Source organism: Rosa rugosa, chromosome 3 (genome assembly GCF_958449725.1).
Source record: "Rosa rugosa chromosome 3, drRosRugo1.1, whole genome shotgun sequence".
Taxonomy (NCBI): domain Eukaryota; kingdom Viridiplantae; phylum Streptophyta; class Magnoliopsida; order Rosales; family Rosaceae; genus Rosa; species Rosa rugosa.
Window position 1 is genome coordinate 43,154,217 of NC_084822.1, and position 22,172 is coordinate 43,176,388.

General features: G+C 39.7%; 3 protein-coding genes and 1 pseudogene across 7 annotated transcripts; 1 reads left to right on the forward strand and 3 right to left on the reverse strand.

Moving 5' to 3' along the window:
- Positions 1–894: 894 nt before the first annotated feature.
- Positions 895–2,960, reverse strand: LOC133738783 (cytochrome P450 94A1-like; annotated as a pseudogene).
- Positions 2,961–7,736: 4,776 nt separating this feature from the next.
- On the reverse strand, positions 7,737–9,577 carry LOC133739954 (cytochrome P450 94A2-like). Its single transcript, XM_062167778.1, has one exon. The coding sequence runs from the start codon at positions 9,474–9,476 to the stop codon at positions 7,974–7,976; it is 1,503 nt and encodes a 500-aa protein (XP_062023762.1). The 5' UTR covers positions 9,477–9,577; the 3' UTR covers positions 7,737–7,973.
- Positions 9,578–11,684: 2,107 nt separating this feature from the next.
- LOC133738928 (myosin-binding protein 3-like) lies at positions 11,685–16,195 on the reverse strand. Of its 5 annotated transcripts, none has more exons than XM_062166611.1 (4): positions 16,019–16,195; positions 14,249–15,429; positions 12,200–14,035; positions 11,685–12,111 (listed from the first exon to the last, which is right to left on the reverse strand). In XM_062166611.1, the coding sequence occupies exons 2-3, from the start codon at positions 15,339–15,341 to the stop codon at positions 12,228–12,230; spliced, it is 2,901 nt and encodes a 966-aa protein (XP_062022595.1). In that variant the 5' UTR covers positions 15,342–15,429; positions 16,019–16,195; the 3' UTR covers positions 11,685–12,111; positions 12,200–12,227. The 5 variants fall into 5 exon arrangements, with proteins under 5 accessions (XP_062022595.1, XP_062022598.1, XP_062022597.1 ...); XM_062166614.1 differs by lacking the exon at positions 16,019–16,195 and adding an exon at positions 15,718–15,968 and having other exon boundaries at positions 12,200–13,954; XM_062166613.1 differs by lacking the exon at positions 16,019–16,195 and adding an exon at positions 15,718–15,968 and having other exon boundaries at positions 12,200–13,957.
- Positions 16,196–18,645: 2,450 nt separating this feature from the next.
- Positions 18,646–21,908, forward strand: LOC133738346 (iron-sulfur protein required for NADH dehydrogenase, mitochondrial). Its single transcript, XM_062165870.1, has 8 exons — positions 18,646–18,782; positions 18,878–18,995; positions 19,322–19,444; positions 19,614–19,711; positions 19,975–20,101; positions 20,313–20,398; positions 20,518–20,643; positions 21,214–21,908. Exons 1-8 carry the CDS (start codon positions 18,756–18,758, stop codon positions 21,382–21,384), a joined length of 876 nt encoding a protein of 291 aa, XP_062021854.1. The 5' UTR covers positions 18,646–18,755; the 3' UTR covers positions 21,385–21,908.
- The last annotated feature ends 264 nt before the right edge of the window (positions 21,909–22,172 follow it).

Here is a 22,172-nt window from a genome sequence, read left to right on the forward strand (position 1 = left end):
GTTGAACCTGCAACTTTACTTGAACCAGCTCCTACTTTAAAACCTCAAACCATCCAGTACCACCACCTAATCTTGTAAACCCTGAGCCAAGAACATCACAGAGAGCAAGAAAACCAACTTAAGGGGGGGGGGGGGGGGAGGGGGGAGAGAGTGATTATATATATTGTCTATCTGCAAGAAGCAGAAATTGAAATGGATTGTGCATAAGATAATGATCCAATTATATTTAGCCAAGCCATTGAAAGTAGTGAATTAAAAGAGTGGCAGCAAGCAATGAAAGCAGAAATTGATTGCATGAGCCAAAATGCAGTTCATGAATTAGTTGAACTTGACCCCAAACAGTAACCTATATGTTGTAAATGGGTTTTCAAAACCAAAACAAATGCAAATGGAAATGTTGAGAGACATAAGGCAAGGCTAGTTGCCAAAGGGTTCGCACAGAAAGAGGGCAATAATTTTACTGAGAATTTTTCTCCAGTTTCTACAAAAGATTTATTTAGAATAATCATAACCTTAGTAACTTATTTTGATATGGAGCTACATCAGATGATGTAAAAACTGCATTCTTGAATGGTGAGCTAGATGAAGTGATTTACATAAGGCAACCAGAAGGGTTCATTGAAGCTGGAAGTAAAAACACAGTCTGCAAGTTAAGAAAATCTATTTATGACTTGAAACAAGCTTCTAGACAATGATACAAGAAATTTGATTCTATGATTTCTACTTTTGGATTTACGGAAAATCTTGTTCATGATTGTGTATATTTGAAAACAGTTGGGAACAAAATGTATTTTCTCATTCTCATTCTTACTGTCAACTCTTTTTTCTAATTAAGATTTCAGACATTAATTTTGATGTTTTTTTTTATCATTAGAAGGGTGATACTAATCTCCATTGTTTGTTCCAACAATAATAATATATTAGAATGAAAGTACAATAAGGCATCCTCCATTGCAGGGTAAAGCCTAAACCCAGCTCAAATTTAAAATACAAATAAAGTGTAAAAAAATCTTTAAAATACCAAATTAAAACCGCGGGAAACCGTACGTATATATAGTCTATAAATACACACTATAAATAGTCCAATACTTAAGCTCTCTCCACAACGGTCACCGGAAACCCACCTTTCATTTTTTTGGTGAGGTAGGCAAGCAACTCCGGCTCCTTTCCGTTCTCCCTCTTCTCTGGCACAACTTTAAACCTCTTCAAAACCTCACCCACCACCCTTTTCATCTGCAAAAACGCCATCTCCTTCCCCAAACAGATCCTCGGCCCAGCCTGAAACACCGGGTAGCTAAAGGAGTCCTTCGCCACGAACCTCCACTTCTCCGTCGCCACGTCACGCTCCAACTACCTCTCGGGGCGGAACTCGGCCCAATCCTTGCCCCATATCTGCTCCATCAGCCCCATCGCGTACACGTGGTACGTCACTGTCGTCCCATTCTTCACTTTAGTCCCGTTCGGAAAAACGTCGTCTTCTACCGCCTCTTTGTTGTCAGTCGGAACAGGCGGGTACAACCTCATGCTCTCACAGAGCGCCGCGTGTGTGTACACCATATCCTTCGCTTCATCATATCTGGCTCCGGTCTCCGTTTTCTCATTGATCTCCTTAAGAATATGGTTTGATATTAGCCAGAAGAACCAGGTCAAAGCCGCCGAGGTCGTGTCCCTTCCGGCAAGAGTGAAGCTGATGACGATGTCAGTGACAAATTTCTCGTCGGAGTGGCCTGAGCTCAAGAACCTAGACAACAGATCGTGAGACTCCAGAGTCTTCTTCTCGTCCATTTCATGCTTCTTTTGCTTGACGATGGTGTTCGCAAACTCTCGGACATCGGAGACCACATGGCGAAGATGGCTTTCTGATCAGATTCCGAGAGCTCGTTTGATCTTCCACACCGGGCGCATGGAACTGAACCTTTCGCTGCTGATCTGGACCGCATTGTCGAACGCCACCGCGAATTTAGTTTGCGGCAGAGAAGGAAGGAGATACTCCGGGTCGTACCCGAACCCGATCCGGCAAATGTTGTCGAAGGCGAACCGCTGGAGAATGTCTTGGAAATCGAGAACGGTTCGGTCGCTGGAAGATTTGGATAGAATGGGGATCAGCCGATCGTAGAGCTCAGTGTCCACCACGTCTTCCACAAATTTCCTGAGGGACTTTGTGTTGAATTCATGGCTGGAGAGTTGCCGCTGGAACTTCCAATTAATTGTCACCGTCGGCGTTAAAAATCCCGTCGCCAAGGAGGTCGTGGAGAGTTGTACGGAAGGACTCGCCCTTTTGGTAGATGTGGAACTTTGTCTTGAGGATGTGTTGGACCACGGCCGGGTTGGCGGTGACGACGAAGTGGCGGCCCAGAGAATGGTGCATAGTAATAGTAGATGTGGGCGAGTCTTGGAGAAGCTCAGTGAACCATGAGAGTCTATTGGCATAGTTCTTGTAGAGGGCTGGGAATGAACCAATTATTGGGTATGATTTGGGGAGCTTGCTGTTGCTGTTGGTTTTCGAGTTGCCGGAAAGCTTGAGGATGAAGAAAAGCAAGGGGAGGAGGCCGGAGAAGGGGGAAGAAGGCTAACAGCTCGAGAAACATGGCTAATCGATCAGTAGGCCGGCTTTCATTTGTTGATGAACATTGGAGAAGCTGAAGTCTGTGTGTTTGACTTGGATAAAGCTCTGTGTTTGTGAATGAGTGGGTGGCAATGGTGGTTCTATTTATAGATGGCCACTGCAATGGTGGTTCTATTCAAACGTCCTTCTCAGGCTGACCAGTGGATCATAATTAAGGACATGATATGGGCCATTATATATTAATCAATGATGTAATATACATCTAACCCCTGCAAACCCACGTCAATTTTCCAAAAACAAACCGGAAAGACTCATAGGATAGGCCACACTTGTAATAGAGAGAAAATTTAGGAGAATCCTCTCCCTGACTCCTACCTAGCTAGTATATCTAGAGCTATTTTATTTGATTGTTTAGTCTGGGTGCCCGGGAAGCACTTGTATTTAGCCTTCTTCTGTACGTTTCTTACTAAAAAAAATAAAAACGGAAAATGCTCATTTTCAATGTAAATTTTTAAAGACAAATAACGGGCTCTCTTTTCATACTTAACTTGGTTTGGCTTAATTTTTACATATGGTCTTAGATTTCGCGTGAATATGAAACATGCACATACTATCACCATAAGTGTAATTAATAAAAGGAGTCTCCCTATTTTACAATTCATACTCCATGTTTCATTTCTTGGTATCTTAAGTTTTGTCTTTTTGTAATATAGATTGTAAAAATGTGATGTTAAGATACTATAAAATGAAACATAGAGTATTGATTGTAAAATCAGAGTGTAAATAATAATTCTCATTAACAATTGAGAATAATATCAATATACATACCTGGTAATTAAAGCGTCTGGTTGTTTTATTTGTTAATTTTACTAAAATCGATTTGACGTCTTTAAACTCTCTAGTCCTCAACAAATAAGTAGCAAAATCATAAAATGATATCCACACCAAAGCAAAGTCGTCAGCAAATTTGGCTTGCTTCTAGTTGTTTTTCAGTTTTTCCAATTTAAATTTGATAGTTCTTCTCACATGATTTTTCCATAAAGATATAGGACCCATTATTCATACAACTACGCAAGCAAAACCGTCACCAAAAAGTTAATGTTGGTTGTTTTCAGCTGGTCAAGTCTTTTCTATATTTTCTCTCAAAAAAAAAAAAAAAAAGTCTTTTCTATATTGGATGAAGTTCATAGTTCCGTTTCTATGATGGGAAGGAGCTAGGAACAGTCTAGCAAACATTGTGCATCTCACTGCAAACGTCATCTCTTGTGCTAAACGTATACATCTCTTAGGAGTTAGGACCTTAATGAACAAGTAATGAATAATAAATAATTAAATATGCAATATTGCATTTCTGTACTAACAACTAGTCAATTTTACAGGATTATGAAGAGAGGGAGGAGTTTGGAAAAAGAAGAAGAAATATTTACTTGACATATAAGTTTCTGAAAAAAAAATCTATGATTAACAAAATATAAAGTTAAATTTTATTTTTCCTAACTAAATTTAAAGTACAACTTAATTCTTAAGCTAGTTTTTTAAATAGTTTTCGGCGCAGTTAATGGTGGAGAGAATTTCAAGAGAGTTTCTTTCCCAAGATCTATCAATGTTTGGGTATTTTTCCTTGCGTGAACGGAATGTGCTCTAACATTTTTTTTTTTTTTTAGCATCATTCTAATATTGGTTCTTCTACCCAATTTGAATTGTTAAGTGGATAAAGAAAGAAGGCTATCAGCTAGTCTCCTTATTATATGAAAGAGAAAACCAACAAGAAAAATGTTTTGCGGCGGAAGGTATTATCGTGGAAGAGATCCAGACTCTGTTAAGAGACCTCCAGATCTCTGTGGTTAAGCATACGCCGCGGGACAATAATAAGGCAGCCCATGCAATTGCAACCTTTGTAGCCCGAGAGAAAGGGCGAGTATTATGGTTAGAGGATGTGCCTTCTTTGCTCATGTCCATCACCGAGGGTGAGAGGCCTTTAACCGAGGTAGAAGAGAGGGAAATGAGTAGTATTTGTATCCCTACAGTGTTGGGTGATACAGAGGCTACACCGGGTCATTCCCGAATTATGTAATCGTGATTTTAGTTATTAAAGTTTTCTTAATTCTCAAAAAAAAAAAAAGAGAGAGAGAGAGAGAGACAGATTTACGTGATATATAAGTTTATAAGAAAAAAAAATTATAATTAACGAAATACATAGTTAAATTTTGTTTTTCCTTTCACTAAATTTAAAGTACAACTTAAAACTCAAAAAAAAAAATTGAAATAATTTTCGTTCCGGTTAATGGTGGAGAGATTTTGAAGAGCATTATTTAGAAAGATCTATCAATGTGTCAGTTTTTTCTCCTTGCGTGAACGGAATGTGCTGTTACATTTGTTCTTACGAAAATTCTACTATCCACCTAGGTGACCCTCACCTGGTGACGTGGCAGAACGACATGGTGACGTGGCAGAATGGCATAGGCTGAATTGATAGTTGTAGGGTCCGGTCTGACCCAATCTGACTCCCCCGTTATTACCGTCTTCTTACAAACCGCTCCCCTTAGTGTTGAGAAAACCTCTCTCTATGTCCGGCTGCGTTCCCTAACGGCGCCGTCGTAAGACAGTTCCTTTTCGACTCGGTTTGGGTCTGATGTGAGGCTTGAGTCTTCGGCGATTAGTGTGATTGGGACATGGCAGTGGCGGTGTGGGAGTTGAGGGAGGAGGAGATTCCGTCTGCCTTTGGTTCTTTCCTCGCTGGCCTGATTGGCGAATTGGTTGGGTGTCGCATGAACGGAGACTGCATGATGGGGACGAGATAGTGCCGGTGCGGCTTGGATCCGATCAATTTGATCTGGTTTGGGCTGGGTCGCATGAGTCTGATATGGGGAAGGGATGGGATGGAAAGGTTGTCGCTGCTCCATGGTTAAATGGTCGACGGCGCGATGGGAATGGCGGTGGGATGAAGGAGGCGATCCGGCGAAGGTGGCTGTGGGGCGCAGCGAGTGGTTCGTCTGAGGTGGTGGGGTACACGCGATGTTAATTGACGGCAGGTGAGGCTCACCTGGTGGATAGCAGAAGCTCCGTCTTATTGGCTTTTCAGTGAAAGCACCCAATTTGAATTAGAGTTTTTCCCATGAGACGGGTCAAAACTTTCATGAATCGGACAAAATGATACCTAACCTTTCAAAGTGACCAAAATGGTACCTAAACTTTCAAAATGTGATCAAATGGATACATCCGTTAATTTTTCGTCACTTTACTGTTATTTTCATACACGTGCCGCGCACATGACTTAAAATTGAGGGCTATTTTGTCTTTTAATTTATCTATCAGTAACCTAAAACGCTCGTCATTGTGATTAATCCCTTTACAACGCATTAGCCGCAAACAGAGAGTGAGATCAAAAAGGGTCCCAAGCCAAGGATTTTTTTATGAAAAAGCTTCAAAACCTGACTAGATTCGTTGTCTTTACTGAAAAGGAAGTAAATTCATCTTCAAAATTGTCAAGGATGGCGAATATGTGGAGGTTCTTTAGGGAATCTGGACCTAAAGAAAGGTATATGTTTGGCTGGAATATTTGGAGGGAAAATTAGAGGTAGACTATGAGAGAGGGTGGAAATATATCAAATCAATGATTTAAGGGTATTATGGTCTTTACCTTAATTTTGAGTCACATGCGCGGCACATGGGTTACACTAACGGTAAAGTGATGAAAATTTAACGGAGGTATCCATTTGATCACATTTTGAAAGTTCATGTACCATTTTGGTCACTTTGAAAGGTTGGGTATCATTCTGTCCGGTTTATGAAAGTTTTGACCCGTCCCATCGGAAAAACTCTTTGAATTATTAAGAGGATAAAGAAAGAAAGCTATCAACTAATCTCCTTATTATATCGTTGATGTGACGTAATACATACTAGTTTCATTGCAGACATGTAAGGGCAACCCTAAGTTTGGTGGCTTATGGCTATCTCTCAAATTATGGAAGTCACATGAGGGCCGTGTTAAAAAAGAGTTGTCAAGAGGCTTTGCTCCTCTTTGGTGAATTTGTTGTGTTTTTTTTTTAGGGTTTCTAAGCTGCTGACTTTACGCCGGCGACAATTGAAATTGGTGTCATCTTACACCTTTATTTGTGAAAGATATTCATGCATGCATTTGCATAAAAAAAAAGTGAAAATATTTTTTCACTTCTTCACCTCAATAGATACACTAGCAGTGGCGGACGCAGAAAAATTTGTCAATGGGGGCAGAAATATTTGGAGTCTTGGGCGATAGTTATTGGAAAAATTTGCATCTTTCTTACTGTAGAAGTGGTATTGAAATGATCGTAACATGTACATAAAGGGGTAGATCAGAAAGAAGAAGATGCAAATAAAAGTTTTGATTTTTCAATTGGGTCTATTTAATAACCCAAGCAACCCAAAACATCTTAGTATCAGGTTATCTGTAAGCATTTTTTTTATTATTTTTATTTTTTATGAATGATGTTCACCTTTATATGGCTTAAAATACAAGTTAAAAACCAACTGTGAAAAGCAAAAACCGACCGGTGTCTACTCAGGACACCCATAAGAGAGCGAAGGGCACCCAAATAGCCACCAAAGCCAGGCGTGCAGCTAGATAGTCTTTGTAACTTTTTGCTTTCACTCCTTGGACCCTTGGCAGAATTAAACAAAAATTGGGCTTTCAGATGCACAAAGACAAACCAAAGAGCAACAAGGACCAAAGCCACGCCCCAAACTCGCAAGCAGCTGCCATCCTTGCCCAACGTCGGAGGCCAGCAACGCAGCGCATCACTACACCTCCCAGGGCATCATGACAGGCTTGACAGCAACCCCTCCCATCTACACCTCACATATGCACCCAACGCAGCCCCCAGGCACCCTTTCGCCTCACTCCCTTGAACCTCAGAGGCCAACTTCACCATCTCCACCAACAAGTGGATATGATAAGGGCACCCACAAGGAAAGAAAGCAAGCTGAAAAGGAAACCATGCCATCCCAAATAAGCAATCCAACCATATGCATAACCCATTACCTGAACCTGTAGGAAGGAGGAGGAAGAAGGAGAACAAGTATTTGGATGTTGATTGTGGGGGCAAAATAGAGACCGGTTCAACAAAAATTAAACTTCACTGAGGGCAGCTGCCCCCACTCGTCCCTATGTGCGTCCGCCACTGTACACTAGTCCTACAAAATATGTTTTCAGCATATAAAAAATGCGCTTTTATTTTCTATATTTCAATGGGATAGATAGTTCATCGATCTTAGCTATCTAATCTTAATATACGTACATGTTCATAAAATTTCATTTTTCATTAAAAAAAAATAAATAAATAAATAAACGTTCAGATTTAATAATCAACTAAATGGCGGGAAGCTCAGATTTGAATAGTCTTAGCTCAACACACACAGAGTCAAATCCTTAAACCCTCTCCACAACGGTGACCGGAAACCCACCCTTCATTTTTGCGGTAAGGTAAGCAACAAACTCCGGCTCTAATCCATTCTCTCTCTTCTTCGGCACCACCTTAAACCTCTTCAAAACCCCAACAACCACCCTCTTCATCTGCAAGAACGCCATCTCCTTCCCCAAACAGATCCTCGGCCCCGCCTGAAACACCGGGTAGCTAAACGAGTCCTTCGCCACGAACCTCCACTTGTCCGCCGCCACGTCACGCTCCAACCATCTCTCTGGTCGGAACTCTGCCCAGTCCTTGCCCCATATCTGCTCCATCCTCCCCATCGCGTAAACATGGTACGACACTGCCATCCCCTTCTTCACTTTAGTCCCGTCCGGCAAAACGTCGTCGTTCACCGCCTCTTTGCTGTCGATCGGAACCGGCGGGTACAGCCTCATGCTCTCGCAGAGAGCCGCGTGTGTGTACACCATCTCCTTCGCTTCATCATATCCGGCTCCGTTCTCCGATTTCTCTTCTATCTCCTTGAGAATTTCGCTCTCGACGTTTGGGTGGTTTGAGATTAGCCAGAAGAACCAGGTCAGAGCCGCTGAGGTCGTGTCTCTTCCGGCGAGGGTGAAGCTGATGACGATGTCGGTGACGAACTTCTCGTCGGAGTGGCCGGAGCTCAAGAACCGAGACAGCAGATCGTGAGACTCCTGGGTCTTCATCTCGTCCATCTCTCTCTTCTTTTGCTTGACAATGGTGTTGGCGAACTCACGCACATCGGAGACCACTCTGCTGATACGGCTTTCCGAGCCGATTCCAAGAGCTCTTTTGATTTTCCACACCGGTCTCAGGAAGCCGAACCTCTCGCTGCTGATCTGCACCGCATCGTCAAATGCCACCGCGAATTTAGCTTGCGGCAGAGAAGGAAGGAGATACTCAGGGTCGTAGCCGAACCCGATTCGGCAAATGTTGTCGAAGGCAAACCTTTGGAGAATGTCTTGGAAATCAAGAATGGTTCGCTCGCTAGAAGATTTGGATAGAATGGGTATGAGCCGGTCGTAGAGTTCAATGTCAACCACGTCTTCAACGAATTTTCTCAGCGACTTGGTGTTGAATTCGTGGCTGGAGAGTTGCCTCTGGAACTTCCAGTTGTCACCGTCGGCGTTGAAAATGCCGTCGCCGAGGAGCTCCTGGAGAATTTGACGGGATGACTCGCCTTTTTGGTAGGTGGGGAAGTTTGTCTTGAGGATGTGCTGAACCACAGCGGGGTTGGCGGTGATGACGGAGTGTTGGCCGAAAGAGTGGTGAATAGAGATAGTGGCCGAGGGAGAGTTCTGGAGAATCTCAGTGAACCATGCGAGTCTGTTGGCATGGTTCTTGTAGAGGGCTGGGAATGAACCGATTATTGGGTATGATTTTGGGAGCTTGCTGTTGCCGGTTTCCGGGTTGCCGGAAAACTTGAGAATGAGGAAAAGCAAGGGGAGCAAGAAAAGGGCTAAGGCTAGTAGCTCGAGAAACATGGTTAATCACTAGGCCGGCTGTGGTGGAATTTGGGAAAGGTGAAGTTTTTGTGGCTCTATTGAATTTGAGTAATGCTTGTGTTTCTGAATGGAAATGATGTTGGCTTTTGGCACTATATATAACCCTATTTGAGTTCCAGATGAGTTTGGCATACAAGTCACCTTTTTCACCGACATACGTCTCTCTTTGTCTCTTTTCATTCATGTTTTGGCAGACTTAATCGACTTGGGAGAATAGTTTGACAAATAATTTTAATCTCACCGTACACGACAGCAGAGCCGTCCCTTGACCAAGGCAACCAAGGCAGTGGCCTTGGGCCTCAGTTTGGGGAAGGCCTCCATCTCAAAATGCCTATATATATATATATATATATATATATATGTTAAAAAAAAAAGATAGTAAAAGAAAAAAGACGCAGAACTGTAGTCTGTAGAAAACAACGTCGGTGCCGATGAAATCAAATCCGTGACTCCGTGAGGCCTCAAAATTTCCTCTTTTTCTTCTGTATTTGTAAGTTAAACACCCCAAACTTTCCTCTTTCTCCATCACTCTGGGATTAGAAAGAAGATAACTAAAAGTTTTGCTCTCATGACTTTCACCAATTTGGGCAAAAATGAAACGTTAGCTGCTGAAACATGAATTTTTGATTTCCATATGATTCTTTCAAAGACAAACAGTAACATTTCTTCCTTTTATGTTTATTTAATTCTGAATTTCATCATCTGTTCTAATTTCGTAATCAGAATTCAGATAGTTGATACAATTGTAACAAACCGTCAAGGCCTGAAGTCCAAAATTTTGTAATTAAAAAATCAGGTTCTATTGTTCTTTATTGACATTGTTACTTTTTATTTTATTTATATAATCTGCTATGTTTTAGTTTGAACTTAGCTTTGCTGACATTTTTTTTTTCAATGGAAAAAATTATTAGGAAGGTCTCTCTAAATTTTGCCTTAGACCTTACTTTGTCACGGGACGGCCTTGCACGACAGTAGCCAGAAACATGCATTAGATTTGTCTATTTAAAGAACATTATTCACTATTTAATGACATGTGCACAAATAGTCCTCAGAAGTGATGGGTTGCCTGGTCCTCCATGAGTTCCTTGTTCTTTTCTTTTGTTCTTTTAGTGTTTTGAGGGTCTCCTTCCTTGTCCTGTTCATGTCGAACCGGTTGGAGGGTTGATTTTTCCTCTCTTTTGTTGCAGTGTATTTGGTCTTTATTGGGTGTTTTATTGATGTGAATAGACTTCACCAAAAAAAAAATCAACTATTGTTGTGGTGGCTTAATTGGAGGAGGAGATCCCCATCAGTGCTTCCTTAATTGGAGGCTTGGAGCAGGAAATCCATGTGGTGGCTTACTACTGAGGAAAGCATTATTTGCTGCAGCTTTGGTGACCCACTCAATGCAAAGAAGGCTAGCTAGTTGCTTTATGAATAGCAAAGCTGGCGCACTAGAGTTGGAAAAGACCGAAAAGTAAGAAACAATCCCATAAACCCAGGTTGGTGGTGGCAGCCGACTTTAAAGATGGAGGAGACATGCCTAACTAAAAGCAAGCATTGAATCATGAAATAATGAGGAGGCTCGACTACTTAATTGAGAGAAAAATGCCTCAATTAAGTGAGAAGAGGTCCTCTTGAGAGATAGGGTGTGTTATCACTTTAGTGAAGTTTAGTCACTAAAGTGAGGTTGTTTCTTGTAATCCCATTATTGTACATAGTGGAAGAAAGTACAACTACTGTCCTGGGGACGTAGGTAAATTTTGCCGAACTCGTCAAATTCTGTGTCTCATTGTTTATCTGCTGCTATTTCCATTGATCACATGAGAAGTGGAAAAAGTTAAAAACTGGGATAACCAATTATTCACTGGCCCTTCTTTCCCAACAGTAATGAGTAATGACTATAGCCTGTACATTGCATTTCGATACTGTGGAGAAGTAGTAACCATGTCTCATATGGGTCTGCATAGTCTGATTTGCGTAAAGATGAAGCAAGAATTTTTTAGCTAAACCCTAAGTTTTGGACTGCTAAAGCATTAGGAACCAAAATGGGTGCTGTGTGTTGGATTGTCAAGCCTTTAATGGTACTTGGGTGCAAGATTGGCAGACTCTTAAGAATCATTCTAATGAGAATGCAGGAGCTGAACATATTCCTTTCATAGAGACATTCCAAGTCTTCTATACAAAACATTTGTAAAAACTCGGGAGTAAACTCTCTAAATATACTATAAGAGATCTACTTGAATTTACAATGGATGTGGCTTGGCTGTAATAGGAGGTAGACCTGAGAACAAGAAATTTGGACTACTTGGAAATGCCAACTTTACAATCTCGATAAGAACATCAATGAAGTTGACTTCAAAACCTACCAGCTCTCAAATCAAACAAAAATGAAAGAAAGAATAGACCCACAAGTGGAAAAGATGATGGAAAATTGTACTTCTAAGATGATACACTATGCCCTAGTATAGACCATTTTTTTCATTCCAACAGTTTTGGCAGGTACCTGTACATAAAATCATTTTGATTTTTCATGGTGTTTGGGTGACTGAAGGAACCATTTCTTGCACCCAACTGCTCGCCGATCAAGACTTCCCGTATGTGCCCTGATTTCTGCCTTTAACTTTAATTTCATCTGTGACAAATAATGGATGAATGGTCAACCAAATGTAGGAAAATTTAAGCAGATAGAAAAAGTTTTAAGTCCTTCATAACATGCTTACTATATATTTGAAGTCAGGGAGCAGAATATCATCTGAAACCCGTCCCTATCTTCCGCAACTCTTGCAGTTGATGAGCTATCTCTCGAACAAATTGTAGTCCTTCTGCTCCATTTTGAAGAGAGTAGAGCATGTGCTCAAGAAAATCATGATCAGTCTCAAGTGCCTCCAACCTATCATTAAGGTCTGAGATTTCATTTTCCAGAATAACCAAATCCATTTCTCCAGGATCCATGATATGTTTTTCCCCATGGGAATCAGCATTATTGTCTTCACATTCTAATTCATCACCGCCATCACAACCAGTTGGCCCTTCTTGAGCAGCAGAGCTACCGTTAGACATATGTAAATCTTTTTGCCCATGCAGAACATTCTCTTCAAGCTGGCCATTTAATAGACTCCTCTCTTTCCTAGGAGTCTCTTCTTGATTTTGTCCATCATTTAATAGACTCCTCTCTTTTCTAGGAGTCTCTGCTTGATTTTGTCCATCATCCATATGCTTTTGGGAATGCCCACCATTAAGCATTTTGGAGGAAGCCCCTCTGCTGGAAAGTTCAGAAAGCTTCCTCTCCAAGCTCTTCAAACAATTTGAAATGTACAATTTTTCATCTTCAAACTCTAAAAGAGTAGTTTCAGAAAAAGGAGGTTGGTTACTGCCTGTGGATACCTCCGTAGCCATTGAGTTGCAAGTAACATTGAGATCGTTTTTTACACCGGGCATAACAGTATTCTCCACCAGGTCAATCCCCCCCATCATATCACAACTTTTGTCAAGTGGATTCTCCATTATCGATTCATCTTGTAAGTCTAACTTAGAAAATTCTAGCTCTGCTTCCAAGTCCTGTATCTCTTTCTCCTTTTCAGCCAGGAGATCATTGGCTTTCTCCAGTGCCTCTACATCAAACTCAGCCTGCTCTTCCATCATTCTTAAGCAGTGAAGGGCCTCCATATGGAATGCAGCTTTCTCTTCTTGGAGCTTTGTGATCATGGCCATTGCCTGATTTGCAGCAATTGCAGCGGCACTCCTTTCTTCTTCCAATTCCTTATACAACTCCTTTATGCATTTCCTGTCATAATCAATCTGTCGTTTTAACTGATCAACTATACTTTCACCTTCAATTTCACTGACATACCCTCCATCCAGCGATTCAAGACCAGATTCTACTGATGCTGACGTGTGAAGCATTGGCTTTGCATTAGAGCTGGAGGCATCAGTTGTCTGTTTTTCACCCACGCAACCATCTACTGTCGAACTTGTATTCTTTGCTGACAAGTTAATCTCCCGAGCAGAAGAGTCCTGTGAAGCTAGCACTTCCATTTCCTCATCAACTCTATCGGGTTCCTTCACTGCTGGCTGTTCTTTAGAAACACCAGAAGAATCTCTTTCCTTAACACTTCTGTCTGACTGAGACAGAGGATTTACCTTCCTATGGTCTGGTTGTATAAGAGCTTCTGTAGTAATACCGGATGAAGCTCTTTCCTTAACATTTCCCTCTGACTGTGACACAACATTTACCTTATTATGGTCTGGTTTTATAAAAGCTTCAGTAGTAATACCAGATGAATCTCTTTCTCGAACACTTCCCTGTGACTTGGACACAGCATTTACATTACTAGGGTTTGGTTTCATAAGAGGAGCTTCTGTAGTAGTACCAGACGAATCTCTTGCCCTAACACTTACCTCTGACTCAGACACAGCATCTACCTTACTATGGTTTGGTTTTATAAGAGCTGGATCGTTTTTAACAGGTGCTCCGTCTGCTGCACATACAGACTTCAGAAGTTCAACATTCTTATTGATAGATGCATATCCAAAGTCCCCTGTCCCATTAATATCTGCTAAAGGCATTTCAAAAAAAAAAAAAAAAAAGGAGCAATGAAATAATTATTAATCTCATGCATAAGTGCAACGAGTGCTGGTTTGCAGGGATACAGAGACAAAAAAAGAGAGAAAAAAGATTTGTCTGATAATACTCTAACCAACGAGTGCCATCTACAGAGATACACTCATATAACACAGATGTATTGGAAATGAGAGAAAGTTGAGCTTACCCTTTTCTAGAACATTGGGTGACGAAAGGATGTCATCTAGTGAAATGAGCTCAGGTAATGCAGAAGGGTTGGACTTCCTATTGGATTGTTGACAGTTAAGCTTACTGAGGCCAGTCTCAAATTCGTTATCAGAACCCAAGGATTTTACATCATAGGCTTTCCTAAAAACAGGCCATGGTTCTGAAAGTGACCGCTTGGGTTTGGGGGGACGCTTGGTAGGCCTTCCTGACCTCAAACCATTTGGTGGTGCTTTAGGCCGATATCGTGAAGCACGTACTAAACCTTCCATCTTGGGCTCATGATTTACACTGGTTAAACCGCTACCATCATCCCCATCAGAAAACAGAAACTCTGAGTCAGTATCAGAGAAGAACTTCAATTCACTGTATCCTACATGAAACAAGGGATCAACTCCTACTTTTGCAGAACAACGACTAGTGGCTGACGCCGGAGACTTATCCCTGATCTTCTTTGAACTATCCCGGCTTCGATTGGAACGGCTACTGTTTGGCAAACGTGGCAAAGGAATATTAGGCTTGGCATGTTTTGTCCCAGATGATTTGAGTTTTAGTCCTTTAAACTTTCCTCTATGTCCCCAAAGACTACAGCAACAAGACCATTGCCCTACACCCACAGAACTGTGAACAGGACTATGAACACAACTTCTGCTTGGCACACGCCTCCGAGAACTATAACTTTCAACATCTGATACCGAATTACCAACTGAAAACATGTGCATTTCTCGGTTGGAGTTGTCCCTTGTGGTGAAAGGAAAGAGATAATCTTCATGCATTCCATTGCCATAAATTTGACTAGCTATCCAAGATGTGAGCTTCGATATGTGGTTGCTGCAAAGTAGATCCTCATAAAGTTGAGAACTTTCATTACCAGTAATATGTTCAAACCTTGAGCACAAGATGCAGGGCTTTTGCAAGTCGCAATAGACCGCAAACTTAGTCAGCAGATAGGATAACAGTGCATCGACAAACAGAAGAAATATCAAAAACCATTCACATGCTGCAGATGTTAGAATGGCTATAAACCTCTCAAAGTTCCTCTGCACTTGTACTGATGGCTTCCCCTTTGCTGCCATCTCCCCCGAAAACGCTCTACAATCTCATCATCTTCCAGTTGGGAAACTCAAGTACATCACTCCTATCCCCCTTACTTAGGCCTTCCATCTTCAACCCGGGAGGAGAAAAGAACCAATGAAGCAATTAGGAACATCAAAATAGCGAATCAATTTCAGTTAAGCTAGACAGAAACAGAAGAAGGAATTGAAAACAATAACCAAATTCAATGCCACACCACACCCAATTATGCATTATCAACAAGCACAGAAGCTAGTAACCATCCCAACTGTTTGATATAATACCAATCACCAACTGACACCAATAAACTTAAATGAAAACCTAACCTAATCAATGTAACAAACCAAACCCAGATTCAGTTCAAGCGCCCCCAATTACCTGTGATTCACGAACAAAGCAAGAAACTTGTTCCCAAATTCTAATTCTTCAAGCAAACAAACGATTGCCCTCATATCAATTTCTCCCCAGGATTTCAATAAAATGTAAAAGTTTGAAAATTGTTTATGATAGAACAACACAATGCAATGCAATGCATGTTGCCATTTCCGAATCAGATTAAAGATTGAAACTTTACATGTTGTATAGCTTTATTAGGTACAGATAATGATGACACAATGTTGGAGGAAAGAGAAAAATCGAATAGAAAAAGGGAAGAAGGAAAAAAAAAAAATGTGTGTACCTGGTGTGGAGCTTGATGATTGATGTTGATGGAGGAACGAACAAAAAAGCGGAGGGGGAGGAAGCAAATGCGATACTATGGATTAAAATGATTAATGGGAAAAATGGAAGGAGAAAATAAAAGGAAAGACGCGGAATTACGAGGAGATCCTTAAGCGAGTGTGTGGCCGTTGAAATCAACTGTCTTGGATTTGTTTGGAAGCAAATAAAGGCCAAGCTAGATGCCTCTGAGATCTTACTTTCAAGCTGCACGAATGACACGTAACAGGCTCGGTAGAAGCTTCTCGGTTTGAGTTCCAACAAAATTTTGTTGCTAATACAATTGCTAATTTGAGTCATAATACTAATGGAGGAATGCTAGCTACATTCCCCTTCTACCTTTCCCTTTCAACCTTCTCCACTCAACAAATGACATGTGGATTCCACTACCACTTTAAACTCAATATTTATTACATTGAATAACTAATTCTATTTTTTTCATGTCTACCCTTCTAATAAATGTCTCACATTTTTTCTTGAATAAAACCACAACCCAGATTGTCAAAATAACAATTAAAAAATACAAAATTAATTAAGAAAAAAGAAATGCAAAATAACTTAAATATCCTACAAAGTCAAAGTAAAATATAGAAAGAAAGAAAAAATGTGAGACATTTATTAGAATGGCAGACATGGAAAAAATAGAATTAGTTATTCAATGTAATAAATATTGAGTTTAAAGTGGTAGTGGAATCCACATGTCATTTGTTGAGTGGGGAAGGTTGAAAGGGAAAGGTAGAAGTCCCATTCCTCATACTAATGTAGATGCTTCTTGGAAAAATAGTGTTCCAATTGAGGCATGTAGTCTCTTATTATTATTATTTTTTTTGATCAAATAGTCTCTTATTATTTGATATTATAAATTTTGATTGTTACATAGGCTTTTACTTTTAATGTATTTTTCTTTTTAAAGAATAAAAAAAAAATTAGTTCGAACAAACTAAAAACTCATACACTTGAGACTTTTATAGTCTTTGCATGAACATTGATGATTTGTGATTGGAAGTGTTCAACTTATGTATAAACTCTATGCGATTGAGAACTTTGACGGCAATGGCAAAAAATTTACATATTTGTGTTATCACTATCTAAAACTAGTCACAAGATAAATTTATAAAATAGTGAGATAAAATGACTTTGAGGTATATTTTTAGATAAAATAAGAAAATTTTAGATAATCACGCAAAAGGAAAAAAAAAAAAAAAAAACCCAAAAATTCATTTTCGCTAACTGTCTTCATTCTTCTCTTTGGTCAGTTGGTGCATTGAAATATATTCATATGGTAGTTGGGGGGCACGACTGGTGCATCTGTCAAGAGTATGGATGTGCCAGCTGATCTTACCCATGGCAACGTGGACAATTTTAGTCTTTTTGCCAAAAACAAAAAATAAGAAGAAAAAAAGAGCAGCATGAATGCATGATTGTCCTTCCGACCATCATGATGAATAATACGACTATGAAAAGAAAGAACCAGACATAGCTTAAGGGACCTTTCTCGCTTCATGGCTCGATTTACATAATCAGGCATAGATTAAGAGCCTTGGAAATGATCACATAACATAACTCCACCCCTCAAAGGCTGAAAGATTCTCCGGGAAATTCTTTACATCAGATAAAAAGCCTTGACACATGACTACGCACAAAGATACGTGGAAGGCTTTGGGATCAAAGTATCATTAGCCTAGAAAGACAAATTATTGAATTTGAATCTTGGAACCTCAAACAAGGATTAAGATAGTACTGGCCAAAGAAAGAAGAATGTGGATCATGATCGTTACAATAGATATAAAAAATAAAGAATTCACAATTTAGCCAAAACAAGAAAGAAGTTACTAGTTTCTTAGAGCAAGTTCACCCGTTGAGGTTACTGGGTCAATACTGTTTACTATTTTTTACCGTTCATTTCCACCATCTAGGTTACTGGGTCAGATATTGTTCACAAAATGTGGCTGAATGTCAGTTTGTTGGTAAAAAAATTGACCGAGTGACCTTTTGTGAATAGTATCTGACCAAGTGACCTAGATGGTGGAAATGAAAGACAAAAAATAGTGAATAGTATTGACCCAGTGACATTAACGGGTGAACTTGCTCTAAACGAGGAAAATAGATTCTCCGGCAAACAGCAAACTCATTGCTCTAAAGTCATCCCGCCATCTTTGAAACATAGAATATATCACGGTATCACCATTGGGATGAACTGGGTCAGATATTGTTCACAAAATGTGGCTGAATGTCAGTTTGTTGGTAAAAAAATTGACCGAGTGACCTTTTGTGAATAGTATCTGACCAAGTGACTTAGATGGTGGAAATGAAAGACAAAAAATAGTGAATAGTATTGACCCAGTGACATTAACGGGTGAACTTGCTCTAAACGAGGAAAACAGATTCTCTGTCAAAGAGCAAACTCATTGCTCTAAAGTCATCCCGCCATCTTTGAAACATAGAATATATCACGGTATCACCATTGGGATGAATAGGGCCACTCGATTACAATTTTTTTACTTTTACCCCCCCCCCCCCCGAATGAAGTGAAAACTAAAAAGTAAAAGAAACAACAAAATTGAAGTATGTCTCAGTCGGCCTATTCGACCCCATTTCATTTCAATAGCCACGACGACACAACCGACTAGAAAGCTAAAACCCCAGAAACGAATAAACCCCACACAACATTTCGGACTCGGTTTCGTCGCCTGGAATTGATGAGGCAACTACTGAGGTCCTTCACGGTAAGTCCTTTTCTGTTTGTGGGTGAATCTAAATTAGTCTCCTTTTCACACTTCAGTTTTTGAAAGTAGCCTTCTTTGATTGATTGAACTCGCAGAGGCTCGGAGGTGTTAGGAGTTACAGCGCCGTAAAAAAGGACCTTCGGATTGAGGGTGTTAAGCATGCCATAGCTGTTGCTTCTGGTAAAGGCGGTGTGGGCAAGTCCACCACTGCAGGTATCATCTTGCCTTTCTTTGTCTAAATGTTTTTATACTGAAAAAGTGTTGAACTTTGCTGAGTTTTTGAGCATTTTAGCTTTCTGGGTGTGAAAAGATTAGTCCTTTTTGTGATTAAATTAAGTTTGTGAAGCCTGTTTTGCTTGATGATCATCAGCTATTTGTCTTATATAGGGGTGCTGATTTGCATCAATGTTAGATGGTCAAATTAGAAATGATAGTTTTGACATCAATTGAAGCATTGCAACTGAACTCTGATATTTCAATGCTTAGATCATGATTGTGCTGATTTACAATGACTTATGCATAGAGGTGGTAAATTGCAGTTAATCTGGCTGTTGCACTTGCTAACAAGTGTGGAATGAAGGTCGGCTTGCTTGATGCCGATGTATATGGACCAAATGTTCCGATCATGATGAAGCTCGAAGGAAAGCCAGAAGTGACCAAAGGTATTGATTTATTTTTGCTTCAGTTCATGTAAGAGGTGAAGCATTTATCCGCACAGTTTTCTGTTCTAAACTACTTAATACATGAGCACTAGACATATACATTTCTTACTATTTATTGAATCTCTAATTCACGCTGGAGAATATTGACATTACGATCTTCTTCTACCAGATAAAAAAATGATTCCAATAGAGAGCTATGGAATCAAGTGTATGTCGATTGGACTTCTTGTGGATAAGGATGCACCACTTGTTTGGAGAGGTCCTATGGTATAAGTGGTAACTAGTCTGAAAGTGATTTTCTTTCCTTGCAAATTGTGATGTTAACTAACTGATCAACACTGAGAGGGTTCAACTGTGGGTGTTATGTAATTTCTTGATACCTCAAGTTTCATCCCGTGATCCGACTCTAAACAACATCATTATTCATTGGACCTCAATATGTTTATACAGTTTATTAGTGATGACTTCCGGCAATATTAGTGTGATTTTTCTTTTCAGTGTTTCTTATTGATTTGAGTTAATTCTTGCAGGTATCAAGTGCTCTTGAAAAAATGACAAGGGGGGTTGACTGGGGAAATCTTGATATTCTTGTGGTAGACATGCCTCCTGGCACTGGTGATGCTCATATAACTGTATCCCAAAGGCTGCAATTATCTGGTACTTTAAGAAGTTAAGGTTAAAGTGTTTCTGTGATGGTTTCTTTTTTTCTCCGCTTAAAGCAATGATAAAAAATCTATTATTGATAAACATCCCCACACCTCTTCTGTTGAAGCACCCAATTAGAAATTCATTTTGACCTTTCTAATCTTAGCTTCGGTTCAGCAACAATCATTTGGTTTTTCATCACAACTTTTTGTTTCTTGTACAGGTGCATTGATTGTTTCAACACCTCAAGATGTTGCACTAATGGATGCTCGCAGAGGAATTAATATGTTCTCTAAAGTTGAAGTGCCGGTAAAATTATTCTTCAGTATTTTCATCTTTTGATATGTATGCTTTGCTATTTGTAAGTTTGGTTGATGTCATCAACAAAATAATTTGCTAAGACAGATTTTTCTGATTGATGTTTGCAGATTTTGGGGATTGTTGAGAACATGAGCTGTTTTAAGTGTCCAAACTGTGCTGAACGATGGTTCATCTTTGGGGAAGGAGGATCTCGTAAGACGGCAGCAGAGATGGGAATAGAAGTTGCTGGTGAGGTAGGTCATTTCTTATTTTGTTTGATCTGTTTTATGAGTACTTACTGTAATAACTTTGCATACTTCCTTTTGAAGTTGATTCTGTTCCTTTTGGGTCTAGATGCTTCTCTTATCTCTCTATCTCTCTCAATTTCATTTTTAAGGAAAGTCTTCAGTTATTTGATTTTGAGTATAAAGGACAAGAAGTTTTAGATCTTAATAGTAAACCTATTGAGTGGAGGAATCACTCTTGGATGGTCTGTTGTGAGTTTCTATATCTCTGTGTTGAACTCATTTTGATTAGGTTTTGCTGCAAACAAGATTTCTATTTTTGGAGTCATACCTGGAAGGCTTGAATGCAAATCTGTATTATATTTACACCTCATGTCAGTTCTTTGCTGACAAGTAAAGTACATTGAGAGAAGCTTTAATGATCATATATGTTTCATATTGTTTTTGATTATATAACTGAATTATTGCACTTGTGGATAACTTTAGCCATCCCCAAGTAGTTGACAGTAATCACCTTCTTAGATGAGTTGCACCTATGTTCATTAATCTTTCTCTAATCATAGATGCACAATGTTTCAGATACCATTAGAACTGGGGATCAGAAAAGGCTCTGATGACGGTGTCCCAATAGTAATATCAGCTCCTGATTCTGATGTCTCGAAAGCATATATTGAGGTGGCTCAGAAAGTTGTCAGCAGACTTGAGGAATTATCAAAGGAACAACATTCACGTCCTGAGATTTCCCTTTGATTTTCGCGGTGTTCCTGTCTTTAATCTACAACTGATGTTTTTATGCTGTTCAGTGAAGTAGAATTTATTCATAGCATAAGAATAGTTTGCCTGACAAATTATTCAACTGTCAATATTCTGCATTATCCCATACCAATCTTAACCTTCTTGATTTGAATTATTAAATCATTCTCAGTGTGCACCCACTCAAAAGTATAGAAGGTCCCGGAAATAAGGGGTGAGAAAGGAGGGTATCCACTTCGTAACTTTGACACATGACAGAACAAGGCTCTTTATCTTTTTCAGGTCAATGACAGAACATGGTTCATATTCCAAATTGAAAGGGTAGTGTCAACTGTCAAGGAACATTTCAGAATATGCATCATGCAAATGAACCTCTACTATTGGACTTATCTTTCAGATCTTTATCAAAGCCAACACAACTTGTCAACCAACTTTTATGCACCCTATGGAAAATGTAGAGCTATAATTTTTTGAATCAACGAGTTAGCTTTATAGTATGAACATAGTTATCCTGTTCTGTTTTTGACAAAGAATTAGTAATATTGTTCAGCTCATTAGATGATACATTCATGTATCACAAAGAGCGTTTTAAGAATTTACTCATTTGATCTAACATCCAAACTAAGAGCATCTCCAACAGTGATAGCTATCTTCATAGCTAAAAGTAACTAAAATTAGAATATAGCTAGTTGAATATTGAGTTATGCTCCAGCAGGATTAAGTTAAATTTCTCTTTTCTCTAGCTAAATATAGCTAGGTCTTTTAGCTAAAGCTAAATTTAGCTA